Source organism: Colias philodice, chromosome 22 (genome assembly GCF_061535455.1).
Source record: "Colias philodice isolate Cphi_HAF_F1 chromosome 22, ilColPhil1 Martin Lab GWU primary, whole genome shotgun sequence".
Taxonomy (NCBI): Eukaryota; Metazoa; Arthropoda; class Insecta; order Lepidoptera; family Pieridae; genus Colias; species Colias philodice.
This window is the reverse complement of record NC_143107.1, coordinates 6,510,705-6,537,071: the sequence shown is the minus strand read 5'-3', so window position 1 is coordinate 6,537,071 and position 26,367 is coordinate 6,510,705. Positions and strand designations below refer to the sequence as shown.

At 32.9% G+C, this 26,367-nt stretch overlaps 1 protein-coding gene across 1 annotated transcript in view; it reads right to left on the bottom strand.

The window, feature by feature from the left end:
* Nucleotides 1–5,920: 5,920 nt before the first annotated feature.
* The window catches only part of LOC149478494 (cell adhesion molecule Dscam2-like), a 107,070-nt gene continuing 86,623 nt past the window's right edge, over nt 5,921–26,367 (bottom strand). The window contains exons 11-36 of the mRNA XM_089709265.1: nt 24,945–25,181; nt 24,424–24,592; nt 22,926–23,061; nt 21,575–21,694; nt 20,612–20,788; nt 20,062–20,206; nt 19,155–19,303; nt 18,427–18,592; nt 17,597–17,736; nt 16,604–16,756; nt 16,079–16,169; nt 15,642–15,724; nt 14,545–14,673; nt 14,068–14,220; nt 13,511–13,640; nt 12,703–12,881; nt 12,029–12,208; nt 11,113–11,304; nt 10,538–10,702; nt 9,758–9,918; nt 9,165–9,324; nt 8,622–8,739; nt 8,115–8,245; nt 7,213–7,335; nt 6,361–6,441; nt 5,921–6,035 (exon numbers count right to left, since the gene is read on the bottom strand). Of these exons, the coding sequence (XP_089565391.1) occupies nt 6,007–6,035; nt 6,361–6,441; nt 7,213–7,335; nt 8,115–8,245; nt 8,622–8,739; nt 9,165–9,324; nt 9,758–9,918; nt 10,538–10,702; nt 11,113–11,304; nt 12,029–12,208; nt 12,703–12,881; nt 13,511–13,640; nt 14,068–14,220; nt 14,545–14,673; nt 15,642–15,724; nt 16,079–16,169; nt 16,604–16,756; nt 17,597–17,736; nt 18,427–18,592; nt 19,155–19,303; nt 20,062–20,206; nt 20,612–20,788; nt 21,575–21,694; nt 22,926–23,061; nt 24,424–24,592; nt 24,945–25,181 (3,697 nt within the window). The 3' untranslated portion in view covers nt 5,921–6,006. The remainder of the gene's footprint in view (nt 6,036–6,360; nt 6,442–7,212; nt 7,336–8,114; nt 8,246–8,621; nt 8,740–9,164; nt 9,325–9,757; nt 9,919–10,537; nt 10,703–11,112; nt 11,305–12,028; nt 12,209–12,702; nt 12,882–13,510; nt 13,641–14,067; nt 14,221–14,544; nt 14,674–15,641; nt 15,725–16,078; nt 16,170–16,603; nt 16,757–17,596; nt 17,737–18,426; nt 18,593–19,154; nt 19,304–20,061; nt 20,207–20,611; nt 20,789–21,574; nt 21,695–22,925; nt 23,062–24,423; nt 24,593–24,944; nt 25,182–26,367) is intronic.

The following is a 26,367-nucleotide window of genomic DNA, read 5'->3' as shown; positions in this document are numbered from 1 at the left end:
CACTTTTAACCATAATATACTAAAATTAAAGGAATTCCATAGAGGTTACGGACTATAATTTGTATAGTTGATTATATCGTATTAAACCTGAGGACAATAAATACCACAAAAACGATACCCATCAATATAAACAAAACATATGTATGAAGACGAACAATTAATTTTTTCAATTTCATACAATATGCGAACATCCTGTACGCGAATTTTACGGGGAAATTATTGTCGGTTCTGAATTGAAAACGAAATATCTTTAAAATGGAACACAGTATCAAATTTTGAATTATATTATAAAAATCTTCATAAAATTTCTTGTAAAATGATGTAAAAAACAAATAAAATATTAAAAATAAAATACGTTTAACCAGGGGTCAAAAACTAAGCAACGTACAGTGAAATGGTAGATACATATTTGGAGCCATTATTTGTGGTATAATTATTGGTAATTTTCATTATTTCGGCACATAAACATTAGGATATATAGTGAATAATAATAAAAAGAACAATAAATACTTACCGTTTATCAACTTTCCGCAAAATTTTACATTTTTTAAAACTTTAAAATTTAAAAGTTACTCGACTAAAGTATGACATAATTACTGTTATATTTCGAATATTTATCGGTCAAATTATTAAGTGATGGACTTTAAATATTCAGTAATTCATAAGCTATCAAATAAATAGTCGTTTATGCAGATTTGAACTATATTTGCGTTACAATGAGCTAATTTCCAACCGGCGATGATTTGGCACAGATCTGTGCCACGACAGACAACGGGTACAAAATTTTTGGCTCAGATCTGTGTTCCGACAGACGAGGGTTTAATGAAATAAAACCACAATATGCTTCACTCACCAAATTTATTTCATATTATTTTATAATATCGAATAGTAAACATTTCATAAAAGATCATGATTTTCATTATCTACTATAATAGGTAGGTACCACAATATTAGTTATCTAACTCCAAATTCTGTTCATCCGTTTGCATTAGAAAATCATTCCTACTCAAGCTAAACATACACGTAAGAATCCTTATCAAAAATTGATAAAATTTTTACCTCTAAACTATTTTTTTCACACCTAAATCCTTACCTTTCTATATTGTTAAACTGTTGTGGAACATACAATCGCTAAATAACTTTATTTAGGTAATCGTTAATCTTCTAGAAGTAAGTTATTTGCAACTATAAACCTACGAAACTATCCAATCTAAACCAAATACAGAAAAAACAAATGATCCCGACATCCATTTCATTATAACACTAATAACATCACGCGTTCCCTTTGGGAAATAACTCGTATTTTCACGCGAAAAAATACGAAATCCCCTGATTGCGTTCGTCGTTAGCGAAGGAACTTGCTTGCTTGCGAAATGCGAAAATATTGAGCATTCGCACCTGAATATATGAATCAAATGTCGTATTGCTGGATTTTTATACACTCTATCTATAAAAGATTGTCGCTTTGGTGACGATAAAAGCAGAATGTCTTTCATGGGTTATTGATAAAAATCATTTCTGCTCATCTTCATTTTGAAAATAAAGTTACATATTTCTGATTCAAGTTACATAGGAATTTCGTATTTCTTCAACTACAAAATATTTATAGTATAGCTGTAAAGTTTGTTTGTTTGTGCTTATCTCAGGAAGTAATAAGAACGATTTCATGTATTTTGAGTGCGTGTATCTTTTGCTCTGTTCATCTGATTTTGATTAAAAAGTTAAATATTTCTGACAGTGAGTCTTCAATTACAAATCTATAGTAATAACATAAAGCTGTAATTTGTTTGGTTGCGCTAAACTCAGGAACTACTGGCCCGATTTCAAAAATTATTTCACCGTTGGATAATATGTACGTAAACAATGAGTGCTATTATAGGCCATAATATAATTGTTTGTATCCACGGGAGTTGTAGTTAATTAGCTCTGAAAGTGTACCTAATATTACAGATTACTAAATCATTTAAAATGCAACATAAAACAGACTATTGTCTGTATTTATATCATCCATACTAATATTATAAATGCGAAAGTAACTCTGTATGTCTATCTGTTACTCAATCACGCCTTAACTACTGAACCAATTTGCATGAAATTTGGTATAGAGATATTTTGATACCCGAGAAAGGACATATAGGCTACCTACTTTTTATCCCGGGACATAGGATTGGTTTTATCCCGGAAATCCCACGGGAATGGGAACTATGCGGGTTTTTCTTTGACTGCGGGGGCGAAGGCGCGGGTGGATAGCTAGTACTAATATAATAAGATCAAAAGTTTGTAATTATTATGGATGAATGGTAGGTAGGTATGAGCAGGAATATTATAGTTATTAGATAATCTAATATATATAATATAGAGATCATCAGAATAACACATGAGCTATAGAAATACATGAAATTACACGCGGTATTGTAGGTACGCGGGTGAAACCGCGTGCACAGCTAGTTTATAATACTACTATGGATAGTTTTAGATATACGATTTACATTATCGACCATCTATACGTCGTTTATATCTGTTTTACTAATAGATTTTCTTTACGAGGTCATAAAAACAGGTTTTTATTTTTCTCTCTCGCTGTGTAGCGCCTGAAGGAATTCAATAGCAATTTATTTTAAAACTCAAGCATTTATAAGCTCTTTTAATTCACTTTTGAATATTAGTATTTTACAGGAATTACAGACCGATTCATAGGGCAGGAAAAATAAAATCATTGGGACGAAAAAATAATGAACAATAATTATTTAATTGTTTCAGGATCGTCATTTATCGTTTATTATGTACTAGCGGTCCGCCCCGGCTTCGCCCGTGGTACATATTACGCAATAAAAAGTAGCCTATGTCCTTTCTCGGGTATCAAAATATATCCATACCAAATTTCATGTAAATTGGTTCAATAGTTTAGGCGTGATTGAGTAACAGACAGACAGACAGAGTTTTAAACAATGAATTTTATCTTTCTACAAAAACATATTATAATCACATTATAAATTAAATTAAAGGATATGATTTTGTCATAAACGTTTATAAAGTCACAAGATCATCATGATGAATTTTATCTTTCTTTTAAATTATCTGAACTTTTACATCCTATCCTATCCTACTAATCCTACTATTCTACTAAATATCCTACTAATATTATAAATGCGAAAGTTTGTGAGGATGTGTGTGTGTTTGTTACTCTTTCACGCAAATACAACTGAACCGATTACAATGAAATTAAGCACACATATATAGATACTGTAACTTGGATTAACACATAGGATAGGTTTTATCCCGGAAATCCCACGGAAATGGGAACTATATTTTTCTTTGCAAACGCGGGCGAAGCAGCGGGCGGAAAGCTTGTTTTTAAATAATTCTAAATTTAATACCACATACACAATAATATATAGTATAATCAAAAATAGCTTGTTTGTATCGAAAATAAATTCATTTCCATAAATGAACAATTCATCAGAATTTGGAAACAGGATGAGGCGGCGATGTGTAAAATTGGATGTTCCAGATTGTTGAAATCGATGGCCCAATTTTAACTTTTACGATGTTTTGTGCCGTTTTTTGTTTGTAAATGAAAAGGTTTCCAAGAAACTTAGGTACTATTGGGCGTAATGGAGTTTCGTTATAAGTTTAAATAGTGCACAATATTGCTTTTTGTTTTGTTCAATATATGGCTATAATACTACATCATCTCGCTGAGACCAACAGGAGCGGAGCACTGCGGGTAACACCGCGGAACACAGCTAGTAAAATATAATGTTATTATATCATTAAAAATTTTATACCTCATTTAAATTTAATTAATAAACCCTTTGTTACAAAATCCAGACGAGCATATCGAACATAATATTGAACAAAACAAAACCCAATATTGTGACTATTTATAGCCTTCCTCGATAAATGGCCTATCTAACATCGAAAGAATTTTTCAAATCGGACCAGTAGTTCCCGAGATTAGCGCGTTCAAACAAACAAACAACTCTTCAGCTTTATAATACTAAGTAGGTATAGCTCTTTCATGGAATTGGTATATAGATTTTCTATATTCTATATATTGTATCTTCTTATTTCTAACAGTTTCATCAAATTACTTCACCTTAGCCGGGGATAAAAAAGTCTTATGTTAATCGGTAGAGCTTTGGTAAAATAATTCTTTAAAATCAGTCTAGTAGTTAGTTGTAATAATAAGCAAATATTTCCTCTTAAAAAGACATAATATACAGTTATGGAAAACTTACAGATGTTTCCTCTTCCTAATATTATTAATACATCTATCTTAAAGTTGGATTAACACAAATCATACGTATAAAATAGATCTAATTATATGTCCAGCCTCCGAACCATGCCTTAAAGCAGTATTCTCTCCAGTGTGGAAGAGTGACAGAGCTATACAAGTGGTCTAGCGCCATCCCTTTCCCACACTGGAAATAAAACTGCAATAAGACATGGTAACAGATGCTACCTGAAACCATTTCACATGGGATTAACTACGAACCCAATTTTACGCTCGACTAGTGAAAAGCAAAATCGTAGTTTAAAATAGTTTTATGGGAAAACTTTTGGATTATTAAGTTTTATCGAGTTTTCTACTATCATTCGAGTAAGTTTGGTGATAATTTATTTGGTGTTTCTAAGGGATTTAATGAGTTGTGAGTTGTGACGAGTGACGAGATTGTAGTGGCTATTCATAAGTGTGTGTACGTGAAATAGGTGATAGTTATTATGTTTTTCTAATGTCTAGATATTAAGTATGTCTAGGTATTATAGTATTCATATTAAAATTGTATTAGATGAAAAGTATTTGTATTTAAATACAGCAGTTTTTGGTGTTATAGGGATTGTCGATAATTTAACTGATATTACCTATCTTAGATCTTAATATTTAAATGTTAACTTGGCGACTCTATTAGACTTTACCATTACAACACTTACTTACTCTAACATAGCTTGTGTTAGTGTAAAAAATTAGATTATATTCCATTGATTAATTTTATAAAATGAAGATATTTTTATTGGGGATGTGAGTGTGTTTGTTACTCTTTCACGCAAATACTACTGAACCGATTACAATGAAAAGCACACATATAGAGGGTAACTTGTATTAACATATATACGTTTTATCCCGGAAATCGCACGGGAACGGGAACTATGCGGGTTTTCCTTTGAAAATGAAACAACACAATAAATTCTAACGTTTATATTTCGAAATTTCATTTCTATTAAATTAAAAATTACAATTGAATTACAAAACAATGTAAACAAACAATCAGTCTTTTGGAAGATAAATATTATTCTACTACATTTGATATGGAAGCGATAAATTATGAGAAATTAATTTTATAAATAAAAATATAGATACTTACACAATTTTTTCAAACAATAAATGCATTAAGTAATTGTTATAATATGTATTATATAAAAAAGTACGAGCAAAAAAATTCAGTCAGCAGCTAGCACGAAAAAGGTATTTGATATCGCTTCCATGTCAAAAATATAATAAGTTAAAATTGTAACTACATTAAAATAGTTTAAAATCTTTGATAAAAACCTTATATTATACAATTATTTGGCATTAAGTATTTTAACATACGTAAGAGGAATAATTCGCTAAACTTAATTTTACAATATCATTTAATTCGTACATAAAAAAAAATGTAGATGTTCTACTACATTGTTCAAAAACATTGAAAAATTAATAATGACCAGAAATGACTAGAATGAAAAATTATAAAATGCAATAAAACTTTGAAAATTACACTATTATTTTTAAAAAGTAGTTTTACAAACAAAAATATACATAAGAGTTAAAACATAATTATGAAAAAATACACCATAATATTACATAACTAACAAGAACTATTTTGTCAAAAAATGTATTTAAACAATAAAATATGTATTTGACTATTTACAATAAAAAACACAACCCATGAAATAAAAAGTCTTAATTAATAGATATATTATTTATAAATTATTAAAATTTTTTGAGTCCTTGCTTCCTTTCAGCTACCTGTGATGAGGTATTCTGCAAGCTTCTGTGAAGAAAATAAATATTATAAAAACTTATTAGTTACTTAACTACCAAAAACTGCATTTTTAAAGCTCACTATTCACCAAAAAATTGTAAAAAAAATTTAAATTTTATTGGCCATATGCTATATTCAAAACATTATATTTTCAATATCAATAAAAATAACTTGAAATAATGAAATAGTAAGGCAATCAAATATAAAACAATTCTGCTTTGCTAAGCAGGGCTTTTTTAACATTAAACATCATGTAAGTACCTAATATTAGATTAATTATTGATTGACAACAATAAAAGGTAATTAATAATTAAATATATTAAAATAAACTTACTTCTCGGTGCACTTTTCAAAGTAGTCGTCCTCGAGACACAGTCGCTGTCTTCAGATTCAGACCGCATCTGAAAACTGGTTTCTAAAACAAAAAAAACAACAAATTAATTTTATTAATAAAAAAAATATTACACATAATTAACTACTTACAATTTTTTTGCAACAATAATTAATAGTTGATTGAAACTACATTTTTTGTGAAGAAAAACAACAATGTTATACTAACTCTTAGGAAATTATACTTCTCTAGTTAAAAAAAATGTGTGCGTGTACTAGTGTAACTACACACGTAAGAAGTGAAACTTTTTTATGACCTTATTTTTCAAAAAAATAATTTACTATATGCAACTTTACAGAAATACGTCGAATCACGCGTGGTAGGGATAAGAAAAAGATGGCATGTAACGGAAAAATGTCACGCGCAACGAAAAAAATATGTTACACTAAATTTTTTTCCAACCCCGATAAAGAAGTTTCACTTCAAAAATTAAAAATGCTAAATTTTATAAAAAATTGCGATATCAAGAGCAAGTTGCTTGTCCCGGGTAGTGTTTTATAAGTTTCAATAAAATTAAATGCAAAAAAAATCAATAAAATCACTTTAGCTAGTAGAGTAACTAGCAAATTAATAAATGCTAGCTTTCCGCCCGCGGCTTCGCCCGCATTTTCAAAAAGAACCCGCAAAATTCCCATTACCGTGGGATTTCCGGGATAAAACCTGTCCTATGTGTAAATCCAAGTTACCCTCTATATGTGTGCTAATTTTCATTGTAATCGGTCCAGTAGTTTATGCGTGAAAACCATACATACATACATAATTAAATTGTAGAAGTATAGATAAAATAAACCTTACCACTATCATATCTCCCCTTACTGTTCCCGGGGAGATGTCTCCCGGGAATCTCTTGGTTATCAACATGTCCAAACGTACGGAAACCGATCGCGAATTGTGCGTATGGACTTATTTCGTATAGCTCTGCAATATAAAGTATTTTTTATAATAAAGTATCTAATAATTTGTACAGAAAAGCTAATAATTCTTGCGCCATTTATGTAAAACTGTAGATATGTATGTGCATTGTACATATTGTTATAAATAAATAGAAACGTGTAAAATTACACAATACACATGTTTATTACCAGCAGTGAAATGCTCAAGCATGTTGTTCTTGGACACGAGTGCGTGCTTTGTGAATGCATACACAGACTTTTAGATTTGACGAGACGTGTACTCACTCGACATTGTGTAAAAACATATTTATTGTTAAGATTTATAGACGTCCATATTCGCCTATGTTACAGAGAATTCAATCCAAAGGTAATATGTTATATGTAATAACTAATAACTACTACTATTTACCATGTTTATTATAAATAGTGAGATGTAAATTGTACAGGGTTGCTGCACACTATAGTGTCGTTGAATGCATATATTACAGATGTGTTTATAATATACTAGCTTTCCGCCCGCGGCTTCGCCCGTGTTTTCAAAGAAAAACCCGTTCCAGTAGGATTTCCGGGATAAAACCTATCCTATGTCCTTTCTCGAGTATAAAAATATCTCTATACCAAATATCATGCAAATTGGTTCAGTAGTTAAGGCGTGATTGAGTAACAGACAGACAGACAGAGTTACTATCGCATTTATAATATTAGTATGGATACAACAAGGTGTAAATGTATAAAGTTTTACGTTAGGTGTACAAGATGTACTTATAAGTGTACATATTTATAGGTGTACAATATAATATTTACCATGTTTATTATCAGCAGTTAAATGTACAGGAGTGCTGTACACTCTAGTGTCGTTGGGCGGAGTGTTAGCGGCTGGTTCCGATTTACACTCGGTGGTCAAAGAATTGCGGTAGGAGGTAAGTCTGTCGTGGCTGAAAATTAAGAAATATTTCATATTATTGTACTTTTTTGATTAGCAGATATGAAGTGAAGACATTTAGATTGAAATTAAAAGAGAGAGCTTTTTAGTTATAGTGTATTAAAACAATTTGTGTAAAGTTGAACATTTGAAATAAGAAGATTTTTAGTGGTGATATTATATTATGTAAGCAACATTTTTTCATTTTGAATTAAAAAAATATAACAGAAAACTAAACATGCATTTGTGAATTTGATCCTAAAAATTATATAAGAGGATAAATGATACTTTATTGGGAAATACTTGATATTAAAATTGAACTATAATGAATTTACATTTTCCGAAGAAAGTGTAGATTTTTATAAAAATAAATATTATTTCATACTCACTTGTGCCTCTTAATAAATATATACAAACAAGTGAACAGACAGATGGTGAGCAGAATCGAGCTGCATATAATCACTAGCATATTCAAATCCATGAATTCAGATGGAGGTCCGATTGATTCTGAAAAAAACATTATTTGACTTGTTAAAACTAAGAGAAGACTTGATCTGTTCAAAAAAACAAAATAAGAAATAAAATAATATTAGCGGATTTAAAACGGTCAAAATCTTGGGATAAATAATAATAATAATGTCTCGACGGTGATAATAATAAATAGGTCATTGGTTAGAACGTATCATTATAATAAATCGATATATGTATAAAAATGTCAAAAACATAAGAAATGTACACTTTTCCTAAACTAGAAAATACACAACAATAAAATCACGTTTTAATCAGTTAAAAATGTTTTTCAATTGTAAATACTCTTATACAATCCTATGAAAGAACATACAAAAAAATCTTTCTTTTTTTCTTCTAAAAAAATCTTTTTCTTTCAAAAAAAATCTTTTTTCACAATTTTTAAATAAATAACAAAATCTTACCTCCCAATTCAGTAGTAGTAGCATACATATACATAGCCGTGGATACTCCCGCGGAGTTCTCCGCAAGGACTCGAACCTGGTACCAGCGCGCTGGTTGCAGGTCAGAGAGAATTATGTTCTGGCTCACTAAAGGGTAGGTATTCCAGGAATCTAAATGTGGCTGGAAATGTAAAAAAAATCAGTGAGTTAGCAGAGTAAGTTTAAAATATCATGCATAAATAAAAAAAATGTTTCTGAAGATTTTTCACACACGGCACGGAATTATCATACTAAGCTTGTGTTGTGGAAAACAAATGACTGATAAAAATACATATTATGTATATAACTAGCGGTCCGTCCCGGCTTCGCCCGTGGTACATGTTTATTTTTCTCTCCATAAGAAAAATCCTCGTACTTACTTCAAGGAATATTATAAAAAAAAATATCGAAATCGGTCCACCCGTTAACGCGTGATGCCGTGACCAAGGGAAATAGGGATTCATTTTTATATACAGAGATTATAGTGCTGCTAGTGGTGCTGTCGGCTTTTAAAGAAGACACAATTTTTTATACTTTTTCGATACCACAGTTAATTTAACATAATAAATTCTTACCAATCTATTCTCCGCCCGTTTCCACACTTTACTCCCATACTCTCGATAGTCGACTTCCCACCTCGTGATCTCACACCCATTGTCATCCCACCCACTAAGTTGGATGTATATATGTGTCGAATTACTCCAGAACCATTCGGTTGTAGTTGGTGATATCGGTACTGTAAGATTATTATAACATGTTATTCTAGCAATTTTACAATAAATGTTTTCTACAAAAAAATAAAAAAATGTATGCGTGTACTAGAGTACACACGTAAGAAGTGAAACTTCTTTATGACCTTAAAAATGTCACGAGTATGGCGTAACGCAAAAATGTCACGCGTACGGCGTAATGCAAAAATGTCACGCGTACGGCGTAACGCAAAAATGTTACAACGCTAAATTTTTGTCCAACCTCGATAAAGAAGTTTCACTTCGAAAAGTTCTGGGAAATAGGATCAAATAACAATCGATTCCTATCAAAAAAATGTGTGCATGTACTAGAGTATACAGGTAAGAAGTGAAACTTCTTTATGACCATATTTTTTAAAAAATAATTTACTATATGCAACTTTACAGAAATATGTCAATCACGCGTGTAAGGAATAAAAACAAGATTGCGCGTAACGGAAAAATGTCACGCGTAACGAAAAAATGTTACACTAAATTTTTTTCCAACCCCGATAAAGAAGTTTCACTTCAACAATTTTTCATTCATTCAGTTATTCCTACTACTACTGTTACTATATATGACTACATTTTTATGCTATTTTCTCTGGAATAGATAACAAAGCCCACCTCCCCCCAAAGTCCTCGCCTCCACATACGCGGGCTGCGAGGTGCCCACCGCGTTGGTGGCGGTCACCCGCAGCGCGTACCGAGTGCCGCAGCGCAGACCGCGCAATACCCCACTGTCTGATACTTGCCAAGTGCTGCCTGCTTCTTTCCATGTTACATTGTAACCTGCAAGACATAGGTTAAATTATAATATCTGTTCTTATTAGTCACTCCTCTCTTTACTTAATATGGTGCTGACAGAATAACAGCGTTACAGCCTCAACTGTAACGCTCGTTATAAGAATATTTGTAGAACAATTCAACTTATTAGGATGAGAAAAAAAATTTTAGAATAGAAAAAAATCAGTCATATTATACCAAACTGCTCACCCTGCTTCACCTGGATAGACATTTTTTGAGATTTTTTCAATTTTTTTACAATTATTATCCTAATCCCAGCGGATACCAATCAAGCATAATGTAAATCGTTAAAATGAGTTGAGTCATTTTCAAATTATAAGTAATGAAACAAGAATTTCTTTTACATAAAATACATAGACAATATAGATTTTTTTTAACTGAAAATGCTTTCTTACTTATTTTCTGCGGTTTCCCATTAACTTTCTTCGGGTTGTCCCACTGCAAGTACAAAGCGTTCTTATGTGACGTCACACGCACTATGGGTGGGTCTGGTGTTGGTAACACTGTCACTTGGTAAGACACGGAATCAGAGCCGTATAGGTTTTTGGCTAGGCATGTGTAATTGCCGCTTAGCGATTGGTCTATATCTGAAAGAAAAGTATAAAAGAGTTATATTGTGATGTTTTCTTAGAAACCAATAATATGTTATGTATTGATGGACGTATAATAGAAGGTATCGATTTAATTATAAAATATATACAGGGTATATATTAAAAAAATATGTTCAATGTCAGATGTGAGTGTGTGTGTGGATATGTGTAAGTGTTGTGTATACGTGTGGGTATAGAACGTGTTAGTGAAAATGTGTGGAGTTGTGGAAAAAGTGGATGCATGAAAATAAGGATCAGTGTGAATGTGTTATGTATTTGTCGTTATGCATGTCTAGTGCTATACCAGTTAGAATAAACTACTCGATAATAATTACAATTGTGTAAATGCGGATGTGTGTGAGTTTAAATGCGTGTAAGTATGGAAGTGTGAGTTGGAATGTATGTGAATATGTATGCGTATGTGTGAAATTGGTTGTGTGTACTTGTGGGTACTTACACTCATTATTAATCAGCAGGCTGTCATCACGGTGTAGGGGTTTTGCTTACTTACAAAAGCAGAATCACCCTACTCACCTTCACCAACACTTTATCAGAAACCATTTTGTTATACATTACATTTATTATTATATAATGTAATGTAATGGTTTCTGATAAAGTGTTGGTGAAGGTGAGTAGGGTGATTCTGTGATGGATGTGTAAGCGTAAGTGCGTGTTAGTAGAAATATTTGAGTGTACGTGTACACTGAACAAGGCTACTCACTATTAATGAGCAGGCTATCATCATGGTTCCTGGTGAACCTGGGATGGTGCGTGATGATGTTGTGGTTGTGGTACCACACGGTGCGCGCGGCGGGCGAGCCCACACACGCACACGCGAGCAGTAGAGACGAACCCACTCCCACTGATATGGAACCACCGAGTGATGATACTCCGGCTACCACTGGAAACCGTAGTTTAAAAGTAATGATTTATTAACTAGCTTTTTGCGCACGGTCAAAGGGTATTATAATTAGTAATTACCCATTCTGAAAATTATATTTTATACCAGAGTTAAAAGTACCTTGTATCACTTTCTAGCGTTCAGACACAAAAATAAAACCATACAATCGTTCCTTTCCAACGTAAAAGAAGAATAAACAAACAAACATAATTCCGCATTGTTATAATATAGTAATATCGTAGTAAGAAAGGGTTGGTTTCATAGAGTTAAAACACAAGAGTTCAAACCATAAAATCGTTTTTTTTTTCAAGCTGAAAGAAAAATACACAAATAAACGAAACAAACACACTTCCTCATTTTTTATCATAGTAAGAAATTAATTTTATAGAGTTAAAATAACTTGAATACTTCAAAAATTATATGATTGGTTAAATGAAATATTCAAAATGATATTTAAATGTACGAAAATGCTATAAAAACAAAATAAACCTTACCTTTAGAACTAAGTTCAGCATGCACTCTATCACTTGGTGCCCCCTCCCCCGCGATAGTCAGTGCTCGCACGAACACTTCGTATTGTGAGTTTTGCACTAAGTTGTTTATGGTGAAACTGTGTTGTCGTAGTAGATTCCACTCTTGGGCTTCTACTCTGTGGGTTTGTGGGGCTGATGTGCTGGAATTTGTCATTTTAAGACGTGTAAGTTAATATTATATTATTACTAGCGGTCCGCCCCGGCTTCGCCCGTGGTACATATGAAAAATAGATGTTGGCCGATTCTCAGACTTACCCGATATGCACAGAAAATTTCATGAGAATCGGTCCACCCGTTTCGGAGGAGTATGCAGACTAACATTGTGACACGAGAATTTTATATATAAGATTTTAATATCTTTTCTTCAGTGATAGGGGTAGTTGCATTTCATATTACTTTAATTTTATTATTTTGTTTAGGTCTACAATAAACTAAAAAAATATATGAATGGACGAATTCTGTTGTTAAAGTGTTGTTCAAAACATTCGTTACAATAATAATTACACAAACTAAATGTAAAATATAACTATTTATTCCAGGCTTTTGGAAACGAAATTCATACAATAGACATTACAGTACCTTCTTCTTTCGTTTACTCGAATAGGAAAGTAAACATTGATGGAATGCTCAATCATAGACTAAAAAATTAAAAATTTATGATATTTGGCTATTATAATGAATTCTAGCTTCAATATTAGGTATAATCACAAGCCATTTCAAAGATCAAATTCACAATCATTTCCCCTACAAAGATCTAAAACCAACTCACCTAGATACGGGTTTGACATACACATTATATTGTGTAATTTCTCCATTAGGATGATCAGGTCGCTTCCAGCTGACAATGATCGATGTTGGTGATGATACCACCACTTTTATTGCTGATGGGGGACCTGGTACTGGAATATAATTATTTAGATTTAGATGTAAGTAGTTGAAGTTCGACAGAGATTTGAATGTAGATGAATAGTATTTGCTTATTTTCAAAATATTCATAAACAATTTGTTTTTGGCTTTGAATAGATAGGTCCATCCGTTATTTGTTTGAAAATACCATATGATTAAAATTGCAGAGGGAAAGAGACAATTTTTATTTGTAAGGCTTATTTGGACCACAACAACTCACATACTTGCGTACAGATTTTGTCAAACTACCTATAGAAGACTGGATTATCAGAAGGATATTAAGTATGTATAATGTTTTTTTATGATTTAAATATTAATTATATTGACTTTAAGAACTAGTTTCAAGGCTTTAAATGTTGCAACGCATTATATAAAATCTATTAAAAACATCTAGCAAAACTATTTCAAAATTCTACTTACCATCTTGCAAAGTGGTACAAAGTACAGCAAACGAGAAAGGCCCCATACCAAAGTTTGAGAACCCAGCAACTTTTACTGTATAATTTGTGTATTTTAACAAATTCTGTAAATACATCTCTGTGTGTGGTGACGTCACGTTAAGCCAGGGACCATCTGTAATAATGAGAAGATCGAATTAAGGTTTTTTTTATTTATTTAACAAAATAAAAACAATAGATGACAACGCTTTGGATACTTGTTTGAGTGCTTTTATTTGTTTAATATTTCTTTTAGCAGCGAAAAAACAACATGAAAGCTTAATTTACAAAATTAAAAAATACATACTAAAAAAATTACATCAGTACACTCACACTCACTCACTCACTTACATGCAAACTCACACACACACACACACACAAGCCCCTACATTTTGACAGCCACTTATTAAAATATTTCTTAATTCATAAAATTTATAAGAAACATTCAACAATAACCCACCATCAGTACTATAATGTACTGTATATCCGAGTAGTGATGCGCCCTGGCTAGTGATGGGCTGCCACGCGATGCGTATCGATGTCGATGAAACGCCTCGACATTCGACACTAGAGGGAGGGGTTTCTGGTGCTGGAAATAGGTGATGAATAATTTATTTAATTCCATTTCCTGGGTCATCTTAACATCTTATATTAATAAAAAAGACGTGTGGCACTCGGGGACTGCGGACTGCCGCGGTAAAGCTATTGCATGCTATGCCTTCAAGCCACACCTCCGCGCCCGTCGGAGTGGGGAGCGTGAGGTTTTTTCGTTACGGAATTTCTCGATTCAGTCTCCGCGCTCAAGGCCCGCGATAGAAGCTATGCAATAGCTTAAAAAAATTCACATATTTCATATTTTAAAAGATTCTGAACACATTTTTATGAAATTCAATGGAATGGAGTCGGATAGTAGGATTAGTTTGGTAAGAAAGAAGACCATAGAGAAGCAGGATCCACTTCTACATCTAGTAAGATGGATCCATATTGAAAAGCTAATAAGTATAATTTTATATTGCTTGTTACTGGTGCAAATATAGTGTGCATTCATTCATTCATTCATTGAATATCTACTACATATATAAAATTAAGTCGGGTTTTCCTTCCTGACGCTATAACTCCAGAACGCACGAACCGATTTCCATGGTTTTGCATTCGTTGGAAAGGTCTCGGGCTCCGTGAGGTTTATAGCAAAGAAAACGTGTCTCTGGTGGCGAAACGGAGTTTGCCCGGTTTGCTAGTGCTTACTATATCAGTCAGTACCTCAATAAAAAATGTCGACGACGCGGTTGGCGCAGTGGTAAAGTAACTGCCTACTGAGCCGACGGTCCCGGGTTCGATCCCCGGTCAGGGCAAATATTTGTGTGATAAATTCAATTATTTGTTCTTGGGTCTGGGTGTTATCTATATATATGTATTTATAAAAATATTATATTTATCGTCGCCTAGTACCCACAACACAAGCCTTAATTGAACTTACTGTGGGACTAGTTCGATTTGTGTAATAATGTCCTATGATATTTATTTATTTATTTATTTGTTAAATTAGATAGAACTCACCTCCTTCTCTAGTAGTTTGGTATTGTGGCAATGAAAATGGTCCGTTACCGGCTGAATTGAATGCACTTATGGATACAGCATATCTGACAATATAATAATGGAAAAGTAAATATTACTTATTATTATAATATTACTTATTATTATAACCTCTTTAAACGTGTATATAATATTCAAAGACACTACATTATTTCTTTGTTTTGGTTAAAGTTTAAACTAGTTGAATTTGATATATTTTACACTAGCTGCGCCCCGCGGTTTCACCCGCATTGCTCAGCTCCTGTTGGTTTTAGCGTGATGATAAGCCTATATAATATAGCCTTCCTCGATAAATGGGCTATCTAACACCGAAAGAATTTTTCAAATCGGACCAGTAGGTAGTTCCTGAGGTTAGCACGTACAAACAAACACTTCAGCTTTATAATATTAGTATAGATTACCTAGTATTCTTTAGAAGACCACTCAATAAAGTTTCTTGCTTCCCATTCCGAGAGGCTACCTTCACCATTTTTGTGTGTGTGTCGTTTGGCCCTGAAAGTCACTTTTAGGTAAGTCTTCTAAAATATATAAAACTAGCTATCCGCCGGCTCGGCGGCTCCGCCCGCGGTTTCAAAGAAAAACTCGCATAGTTCCCGTTCCCGTGGAATTTCCGGGATAAAACCTATCCTATATTACTCGTGTATAAAGTAGCTTTCGAATGGTGAAAGAATTTTTAAAATCGGTCCAGTAGTTTATGAGCCTGTTCCTTACAATCAAACAAAAAAAGTTTTCCTCTTTATAATATTAGTGTAGATTAGTCATTATAACTACGTTAGCTAATAAAATTTTAAAACGATTTTCAAAAATTTTCAGCTGAATTTTTTTTTCCTATTTTTTGTACGTTAGTTTGTTATTGTTATTTTATCATAATATTAAGATAGTCGCAGTGAAATCATCATCATCATCATCATCATCATCATAAATACCTGAATCCCCAGCAATCCTCGGAACAGCTTTAACATGGTATCCCTGTAGAGCACCATTATGTGTATCTCTATTAGGAGGTAGCCAGGATACTAATAATTCGCCCGGATTGTCTGTTTGTTGCACTTGTATACTTAGAGGACTTGATGATGGAGCTAGAATGATTATAAATAAAAAACAATTAAAAAATTCAACAAGAAGGACTGAAAAGCCTCAAAGCCTAATTTCATGATAATTTTTACAATAAACGTACTATAGGTAAGTCGAAATGTATGGACATTAGTAAAATACTTTTAAACGAAAGTTGTAAAAGTTTCAAAAGTTTCAAAAAATCTTTATTGAAAAAGTTTCAAAATAATACAGTTAAAAAAAGAATAAAGGTATCTTATACAGGCAGATATTAGGGTGCTTTTCCACCTATAATGTGCGTGGCTGTGTGCGAGGAGTGTGTTTGTAAATAACCAATAGTATCGCCACACCCCGGACACTCCATACAAAATCATCATTTTGACAGTCACACTGTAGAGACTGCAAATGTGTGTGTTAACGCTTTATGGTTGGCACATTTTTGACTAGCGTAAAAAAAAATTCGCGTTTTTCTGATGAAATACATCCGTAAACAGCACAATATCTAACCATTTTCTACGAAAAACGATAATCACAAATCCAAAATAATAAAATTACTTTGAGTCAATTTGATTAATGTTTTCAATCTTCGTTGCGTATCGTCCTTGCAGAAAAATATGGACCATTTTTAGACTGATCGTGCGGGGTGAGATAAGTGTTTAATTTTGGCGGGAGGCGGAGAGTGTCCGTTCTGTAGCGTTTAGCTACTATTGTGTATTCTGTGGTATCGCTTCAAACGCTAAACGCTACAAACTTCAAACTAAATGAAGCGATACTATTGGTTATTTACACATTCCATGCTACACATCCTCGTACATTATTAGTTGAAAAGCACCTTAATATCTGCCCTTTTCAACTTTTCTACTCACCTTCTTGTAAAGTTGTAAAATGTACAGGTATAGTATAAGGGCTGAGATCCACCATGTTACCGGAAGCGACTCGCACGCGATACTCGCTTGCGGGTTGTAAGTCCCGTAGTTCTACGCTTTGACGAATGTCTGTGTCTTGTCTGTAATTATTAAATTAATTTTAAATCTAAATAAATATACCTATGTTAAAATTCAAAAATTTGAATTATTTATGCCCCAAACCATAAAATTTCCCCACATTAAATTGACTTCAGCATAGCTTTAAAAAGGTAAAATCATTCAAGTACTTTACCAATTTATTTGCTATTAAATGGTTGCTTTTTTAATTATAAATTTATTTCATGAGATCAACTGAAATAGAAATACAACAATGAATATATTTTGTAAAACATTTATTTTTTTAATGGTAATAACTAATAAGTAATAGGTAACTAATTAATTATTATAGCTGTATGTATGTATATTTTTTTTGTACTTCTTACCTACCTCCTCCTTAATAATATTACTCCACACACTAGGTTGCCTGGAAGAGATCACTCTTAAGTGATAAGGCCGCCTTCTGTGCTGGACTAGTTATAAGTTTTAATTTTAAGAACTTAATTGTATGGCAGCACACTATAGTGCAAATAAATAAATTATTATAATTGCTTTTGTCCTGCCTTAACCAAGAATGAATATGAACCAAGTCTTTTTTACCAAGTAAAGTTCTATTATTTTAAGTATTTTTACCTAGCACAATACAGCTATCTCTCTCTCTCATGCTATTTATTTTTTGTTCCAGAGTTTTCGCCATTATTAAGAAAGTTTTTCTATTATTATTGATATCTTACCTACTAATATTAATACTCTTAGCAGCATCCCATACAGCGTAATGATTACTAGTGTACTGTATATTATAATATTGTACATGAGTCACTATTGTGTCGCGCCATGACAGTTTAGCGGAGGAACTTGTCACTGAGTCCACTTGGAGGTCTAGAGGGGGGGTGGGGGGTTCTGAAATTGTGTAAAAATATGTTAAAATGTATTTAGTTAATATTGAAATTTACTTAATGCATATGGATGAATAACATTTTAATAACTCAGGCCCCGGAATCACAGACACAATAGAAATTCTATTGTGTCATGGACCGATCGGGCCGTTCGGGGCTCAATGGGTTAACAATGTTCGTCTATCTGTTTGTCTATTTGATCCGGCTATGAACTAGTAATAATTACAAAAAATAATATAAACTACATCTCTTATTAGTAATAGTGAAGATTTTCTTCGGGAGAGGATTCTCTAGATCGGTTAAATAGTGTCCGACTATCCAACAAAAACACATTTAGTTATTTATACATTTATAATTTTTTATTATAATGTATAGCTTATAATATGGTAGTAATAATAATAATAATTATTATCACTTTTAATAGATTCGTAGATAGTATGAATGCCTAAGTAGGTACTATATTATGTTTTAAAAATTCCATTATAAATTGATACTTCATATTTTATTTCATTTTAAATCTTATATGTCATCCACCAGTTAAAACATATTAATTCAAAGCAACTTACCAAGAATTTTAACATAAACAGCATAAGTGGCAACCCCATACGGGTTGCTAGCTCTACACTCGTACTGCCCCCCGTCTCTGCTCTCCACGTAATTGATATTAATTGTGCTTTTTAAACCGTTACTTGTGGTACCTTCTGATATTGTTATTCTGAAAATAATTTTAGAATTAATGATAAAAATATATGATGCTTTTACAATTCGACTTTTTACAACTTACTCGAATTAAAAGTCGAATTATAAAAGAAAGTATTTCGGGATCACATCAATGTCTTCGTATTCTAGAATTCAAAAGAAAATGCTCATCAGGCTGTACAATATTTGCAAACTTTGCATAACAATGATATTATAAACTAGCGGTCCGCCCCGGCTTCGCCCGTGGTACATATTTATTATTTACGTTTTCTCTACGTAAGAACCATCCTCGTACTTCAAGGAATATAATAAAAAAAGAATTAACGAAATCGGTTCAGCCGTTCTCGAGTTATGCGCTTACCAACACATGTTGCGATTCATTTTTAGAAAGTGTGTAGCCACATTACTTAATGTTGTGAAATACACCATATCGTAATAATCCTGTCTTGTTAAATAAAGGAATTATTCATTTATTTATTTACATTAGCCAGAATATTGAATTTACTTGAATTATTATTACTTTAGTGCAGTTGTGACATTTTGTTTCAGCGCCATCTATGGATTTATACAGTAACTTATACGGCTGAATGAATAGAATATGTGGTTCAGAATAGAACCTTCCTTTTTCAAATAATCAAAAAGTATTTCCCGGTAAAGATAGATGGCGTGATTGCATCAAAATTACTTTAACGGTTATTTTACACGAGTATTTGGGAAATCATTAATGAGCGCAATATAATAGACTGGTAGTGAATTACATGCAATAATACATACCTTGATGAAATAAATTCGATAGGGTTGCCATTTAAAGTCCACTTTATTCTGATAGGGCTGTCACCAAGGGGTTTGCAGCTAAGTTCGACAGGCATTCCCACTTTAGTTGTAAGATTTGTTCCCATTGACTCGAAATGTACAGGTTCTGAAAATATATTTTATTAGCTTTACCTACATACAACATACAGTTTTATTAAAGTAAAGCTGAAGATGTTGTTCGTTTGTTTGAACGCGCTACTCAGGAACCACTTGTCCGATTTGAAAAATTCACACAGCTAGTAAGAGATAAGATACTGCAGACGAAGGATCATTATCATTATACTAGCTGCAATCCGCGAATTCACCCGCGTGGCTCCGCTCCTGTTGGTATTAACGAGATGATATTATATAGCCTATAGCCTACCTCGATGAATGGACTATCTAACAACGAAATCATTTTGCAAATCGGACCAGTAGTTCCCGAGATTCCCACGTTCAAACAAACATATAGCTTTATAATATCAGTATAGATTGTCAGTGTACAATCATTAACAATAACTAAATTACTTACTATTAACACTAATCCACAGGTTCCTAGCAAGCGCTTCCCCCACGCCGTTATCAGCATGACAAGCGTATAGCCCTTCATCAGCAAGTGACACGACTTCAATGAGCAATGTCCCGTTGGGTGCACTGCTGACCCCACCACCTGCCAGGTCTAATACTGGCCGCCAGATGCCTAATGCAGCTGAAATATAAGACAAAAATCATATTAAAAGACACACACAATGAGAGATGCTAAAAAACAAAAATTAATTGTCTGTAAAGTCGGTTTACTGACGATAGTTGAACGTGACAACGTCCGATTGTGCTTCTTTGTCGCTCGTTCCGCGCTCTCGCTTGCACTTCAAGCCTTACGGAACGCCTCAGAGCGAGGTAACACCGCATGAGTCATGTTTTTTCGTGCGTGCAGCCGGCTCTATCGAATTATAAGACGTTGTCACGTCAAAAATCATATTAAATGACACACACACACACAATGAGAAATGCTAAAAAAAACAGATACACACACTGACACGCGAAATAGAAAATAATGCACACACAAGAAAAAAATGCTCATTTCTCCACCGTAAGATGCCTTATGGTCGGTATTGCTGGCGCATCCGACCACGTCAAACCAATATTAATAATAATTATGTCGGACCGACCGCTCTCTACACTTTCCGATTTGGTCGTGGTGGGGTGGTTGGCACCAACCAAATCGGAGCGTCTGTAGATGCTATTATGCTGGTGAAATGAAGGAACTAGAAAAGACCCACGATAGATAAACTTGCTCGTTCAAATTGATGACGTTGATTGAAAAACACATATTTCAAACAGACACTATACATGTAGATAACAAATACATTGTGTAAATCTATAATTTACATAATCAACTGGTAAAAGAAACTTATTTTAAACAAACACACATAAAATAAAAACACCAGAAATCAAGGCATAACCATAATCTCTTTACCACAATAGGATAACTCACCGTCCCGCTTCATCCAATGTATCTGTGGTACAGGGTAGCCATTCGCGTTACAATATACGACACCACGCTGACCTAGTAATAGCGATGTATTCGCTGGCTCTTCTATCCATTTTGGAGCCACTGAAATGAGATAAGAGTGATTTAGTCATACCGACTCGTACTTGGCCAATGTTTAGATTATAGTCTCGCGCTACTTCGAACGAGCGAATGCTCATTCTAACACCACTTTGATATTTTTTTTTAGTGTAAACTGGCGTAGAGCGGTTCGTTGTTCTTAGTGCGTTCGAATGTTATGTGTGTAATATGATAAAAAATAATGCCAAATCGCACTTGACCAATGTTTAGATTATTATCAATGAAAAAAAATATTTTTTTTTTGAAATTGACATTACCTACTTGGCTAGAATTTTAACTTCCTGTTCCATGATTATTTATTACAAAAACATTCCAATAATACTCATGCAGAGAAAGAGAGAAATGTTTCATGTTAATCCAAAAATAGTTTCAGCTATAAAATTATAATCTTCATTTTCAATTCTATTTGTATTCATACAATTGTATTTTCTTATATTTGATTTTACGCAAGAACACATTCGAAAATTAATTCAATCAGGCCCTACCACTTTCGCTCTAAGCATTCATATAATCCGTTTTAGGGGATTCATTTTTGACCTGATTTCGTCTAAAATGTTATTCGTGTTCAGAAAATACTAAAATATAAAAGTAGAAAAAGAGCGCGTGTGCCGAGCACACGTGTCAGAAGTGAAACTTCTTTTGGCAAGATTCTAAAATACCAAAATCGTGGCCTTACTCCATGACGGTATTGCCATGACGCGACCTTTCAATTCAAAAACATTCGATCAAAAACTTCTAAACATGTTACAATCGACAAAATAAACATAATAATGATGAAATTATAATAAAGTAGGTAACATTCACAAAGGATTAAAATATTACATAGGTATATCTGGAAATGGATTAAAATGTCTGCTGTGTGGTTGGGTTGGTTCCTCGTATTTTGCGGTTGCATCATTACGAATTTCGAAGTGAATTCATTCAATAATTTATTTATTTCAAAAAACAACCAATAATTCAACATTTCTGTATCTATTTATCTTAATTACTTATTCCTAAGCGCATTCATTTAATAAAAATAGTATGTGCCGAGCTCACGTGTCATAAGTGAAACTTCTTTGGCAAGGTACAAAGATAGCAAAATCGTCGCCTTACTCCATGACGCGACCTTGAAATTTAATCTCAACTCGCAGAAATTTCACTTCCAAAGTTTATAATATTTCTCTTATTTCTCTGCAAAAATTTAGGTCCTAAATTAAAAGTAGGTATCACTTACCATTAATATACAAATCAGTTGTCTGATTGACTTTTCCAACGTGATTCGTCGCTATACAAGTGTACCGACCACAATGTTCAAGGGACACCCGCTTTATTATCAACACACTGAATAATTCTGAACTCCTCTCTGTTATCTGTAAGGGAATTATTTTATTATCTACAAGCTTATTATCACTCGCCGACGAATCCGCGAACAAAAGCAAGTATAATTTTAATATTTAGTTAGAGCGTTCAAATTCAAATGAGTAATTTTTAAAGAGGCGGATTTGCCCCTGAATGGCAAAAAGATCCGTCCAGTAGTTCTTTCGTGAAGGGGTAACGCTCATATTATACTATAAGGTATTTTTATTACTTTTTTGATTACTGCTCCTCTCCTATTTGGAATTACATTATAAACTACTAGGTTTCCGCCCGTGGCTTCGCCCGCGCAGTCAAAGAAAAACCCGCATAGTTCCCGTTCCCGTGGGATTTCCGGGATTGCGTCATTTTCCCGGGATAAAAAGTAGCCTATGTCCTTTCTCGGGTATCAAAATATCTCCATACCAAATTTCATGAAAATTGGTTCAGTAGTTTAGGCGTGATTGAGTAACAGACAGACAGACAGAGTTACTTTCGCATTTATAATATTAGTAACTTAGTAAGTATGGATTACTATAGCCTTCCTTGATAAATGTACAAACAAGAAAAATTGAATGGAGGTAGGTACTATACGAATATAAATATTTGTTTAATTAGACCCAGTAGTTGCCCAGATAAAAAGCAAAAAAAAATCTTGAACTTAATAATATTATATTTCTTGGTAATGTATGATTAAACCTGGTCATATATTTCCAAGTACCTATAATAGAGCTCTGATGAAACGTATCCAATATGGGCTATGAATACATTATTTTCGATTTTTTTATCGAAATGAAAATTACAGTTTACAGGAAACCTTCGATAAGCGTGAAAAGTGAAAGGAATAGATTAAAATGGAGATGTGATACTATTATTAAGTTAATTTTATTACTCTTTCATAGTAGCAGTAAAAAGAAGAGTTTGTTTATTTGGTTGAACGCCCTAATCTCGGAAACTACGGGTTCGATTTGAATAATTCTTCCCGTGTTAGAAATTTTAAGCTATTGCATAGCTTCTATCGCGGGCCTTGAACGCGGGGACCGAATCGAGAAATTACGTAACGAAAAACCTCACGCTCTCCACTCCGACGGGCGGAGGTGTGGCTTGAAGGCATGCTATGTAATACCGTATGTAATTACCGCGGCAGTCCCCGAGTGCCACACGTGTTTTTTTTTTATTTACTCAGGAAAGCTATAGGCTATTTATATCATCACACGACTAATAGGAGCGGAGTAATGCGAGTAAAACCTCGTGACACAGCTAGCTGTTACTATATTGATTTTAAGAAAAACATAAAATGCCTTGCAGATTGTATATATTTGTGTCACTATTGATGATCATCTTGTTTATCACTTTAAACTAATATAAAATAGACTTACCTTTAAATTCGGTGGTATTTTCATACCATCCTTAAGCCAAGAGAAGAAAATTGGTGGATCTCCGCTAATAATATTGCAAGTGATTTGGACTATTTGTCCTTCTTTGAGTCCAGAACCAACTCGTAACTCGTCTAATTCAGGCGCTTCAACTACTTGGATTTCGAAGGATCTAAATATTATAAGTATTAATATAAAATCTACTTCAACTAATACTTTTTTTATATGATCATTGTATCATAGGTGTCTACCACAAATTCTTAAAATAGTATTATGCAAATTAGTAGTGGTGTCTAATTTTTGTTACAGTGAATTTAATTTCAAAATATTATACAATTTATGAACGTTTCATTGAATCCACACAAAATTATCTTATAATAATTGCGTCTTCAACTAAAATATAGAAGACATTACAATTATTATTCTGCTTTAAAGATTCATTAGCTTTCTTAAAACTTATCAGTCCCAAATATAGATTAATTATAAATATTACGTTGTCTATATTATTTTCTGTATGTCCTTACCTTCTAGCCATTTCTCCTGAAGGACTGTAAACTATACATGTATACATATCTCCATTCTCTTCTTTAATAATACGAGGTACATTCAATACCCCGTCTTCGCTCGTTTCTAGTATTTGTCGTTTTCTCCGTCTCTTCTTTATAATATGATCACTATTGTTGTATGTTCGTTTGTATCTGCTATGCTGTGGTAATAATGTGCTAACGATTTTCTTGCCTTTGTATTCCCATTCTAATTTACTGAAATGTTAGAGATATTTGTTGTTTATGATCAGTTTCTTAACAGTTATACTCAAAGTCAAATCTCTATTGATGCTTAAATAATGCTTCTTCAAGACTTTACTTCTATGTACAAAACTTAAATCTAACGTCGAAACCAGTTGTATAGAATTGGAAAATAGATATCCTATACCAAATTTATACAACTTGTTAATTCTGATCCCTGATAATTATTTAAAAATATCGCATTTCAAATTATAGGTCACTGAAATGTCATAGGGTCAGGTATCATTTGGTGGTAACGGGTATTGGCAAAGTTCTATTTGCGTTGGAGAGAGTTTTTAATGAATATGATCTCCTTTTTTATCGATTTTAAAAGAGGAGTAGGTTGTCTTGTAGATTGTTGTTTTTTGGCTTTTTTACCTCAAAATTTTAACCGGGTGAACCGATTTTAAGAATTGGCCTCATTAAAATTTGTTTTAGTTCTATTTGAAGATGATTTTTACTTTTTTGTTTAAAAGGAATTATTTATATGTTAGATCTGCGTTTAACATCAACAATCAACAAATTGTTTCAAACTATCTAGTAATTACGTATTGTCTTCCTCCTTGTCTCCGCTACAATAACAACATATTGACATTAATCATTAAATCGTTTAATTAATTATCTTGCAAATACATGTTTCTTCTTGCCTCTTCTACATTACATAGAACCTTCCTGTACAGTACTGCATTATGCCCACTAATATTAATATTTTCATCTAGATACACTCGAAATGCAGTTCCCAGATAGACCCAGCAATGGAGCCAAATAGGTCGGACAATAACTGTAAATTCACAGGCCAGGTATGTCAGGTACGGCTTGCCAAATTATTTCCTAAAATCGTTCACATTTTAACTAAATTTAGTTTGCTTATTGTGGTGGTTTTAAAATTAGGCCGTTTCAATTATTTAAGTGTGTTGCTATTTCAGTTACCTATAGAGGTATGTACCTATAGGTATACAAATACATAATTTTGTGTGAGTACTGCTTAGTTTAAATCATTGTTATAATCACTTCTATCAAGACGTCAACACTTATTAGGAGATCCAATATAAGAAATTGGTATGAAAATACGCATTACAAAATATATTTTTTTTGTTTTAGTCATCCAAGCTTAATAGTTTGTAATTGTCGTCACAAACTCGTCGTTGTCATCTTTTCTATG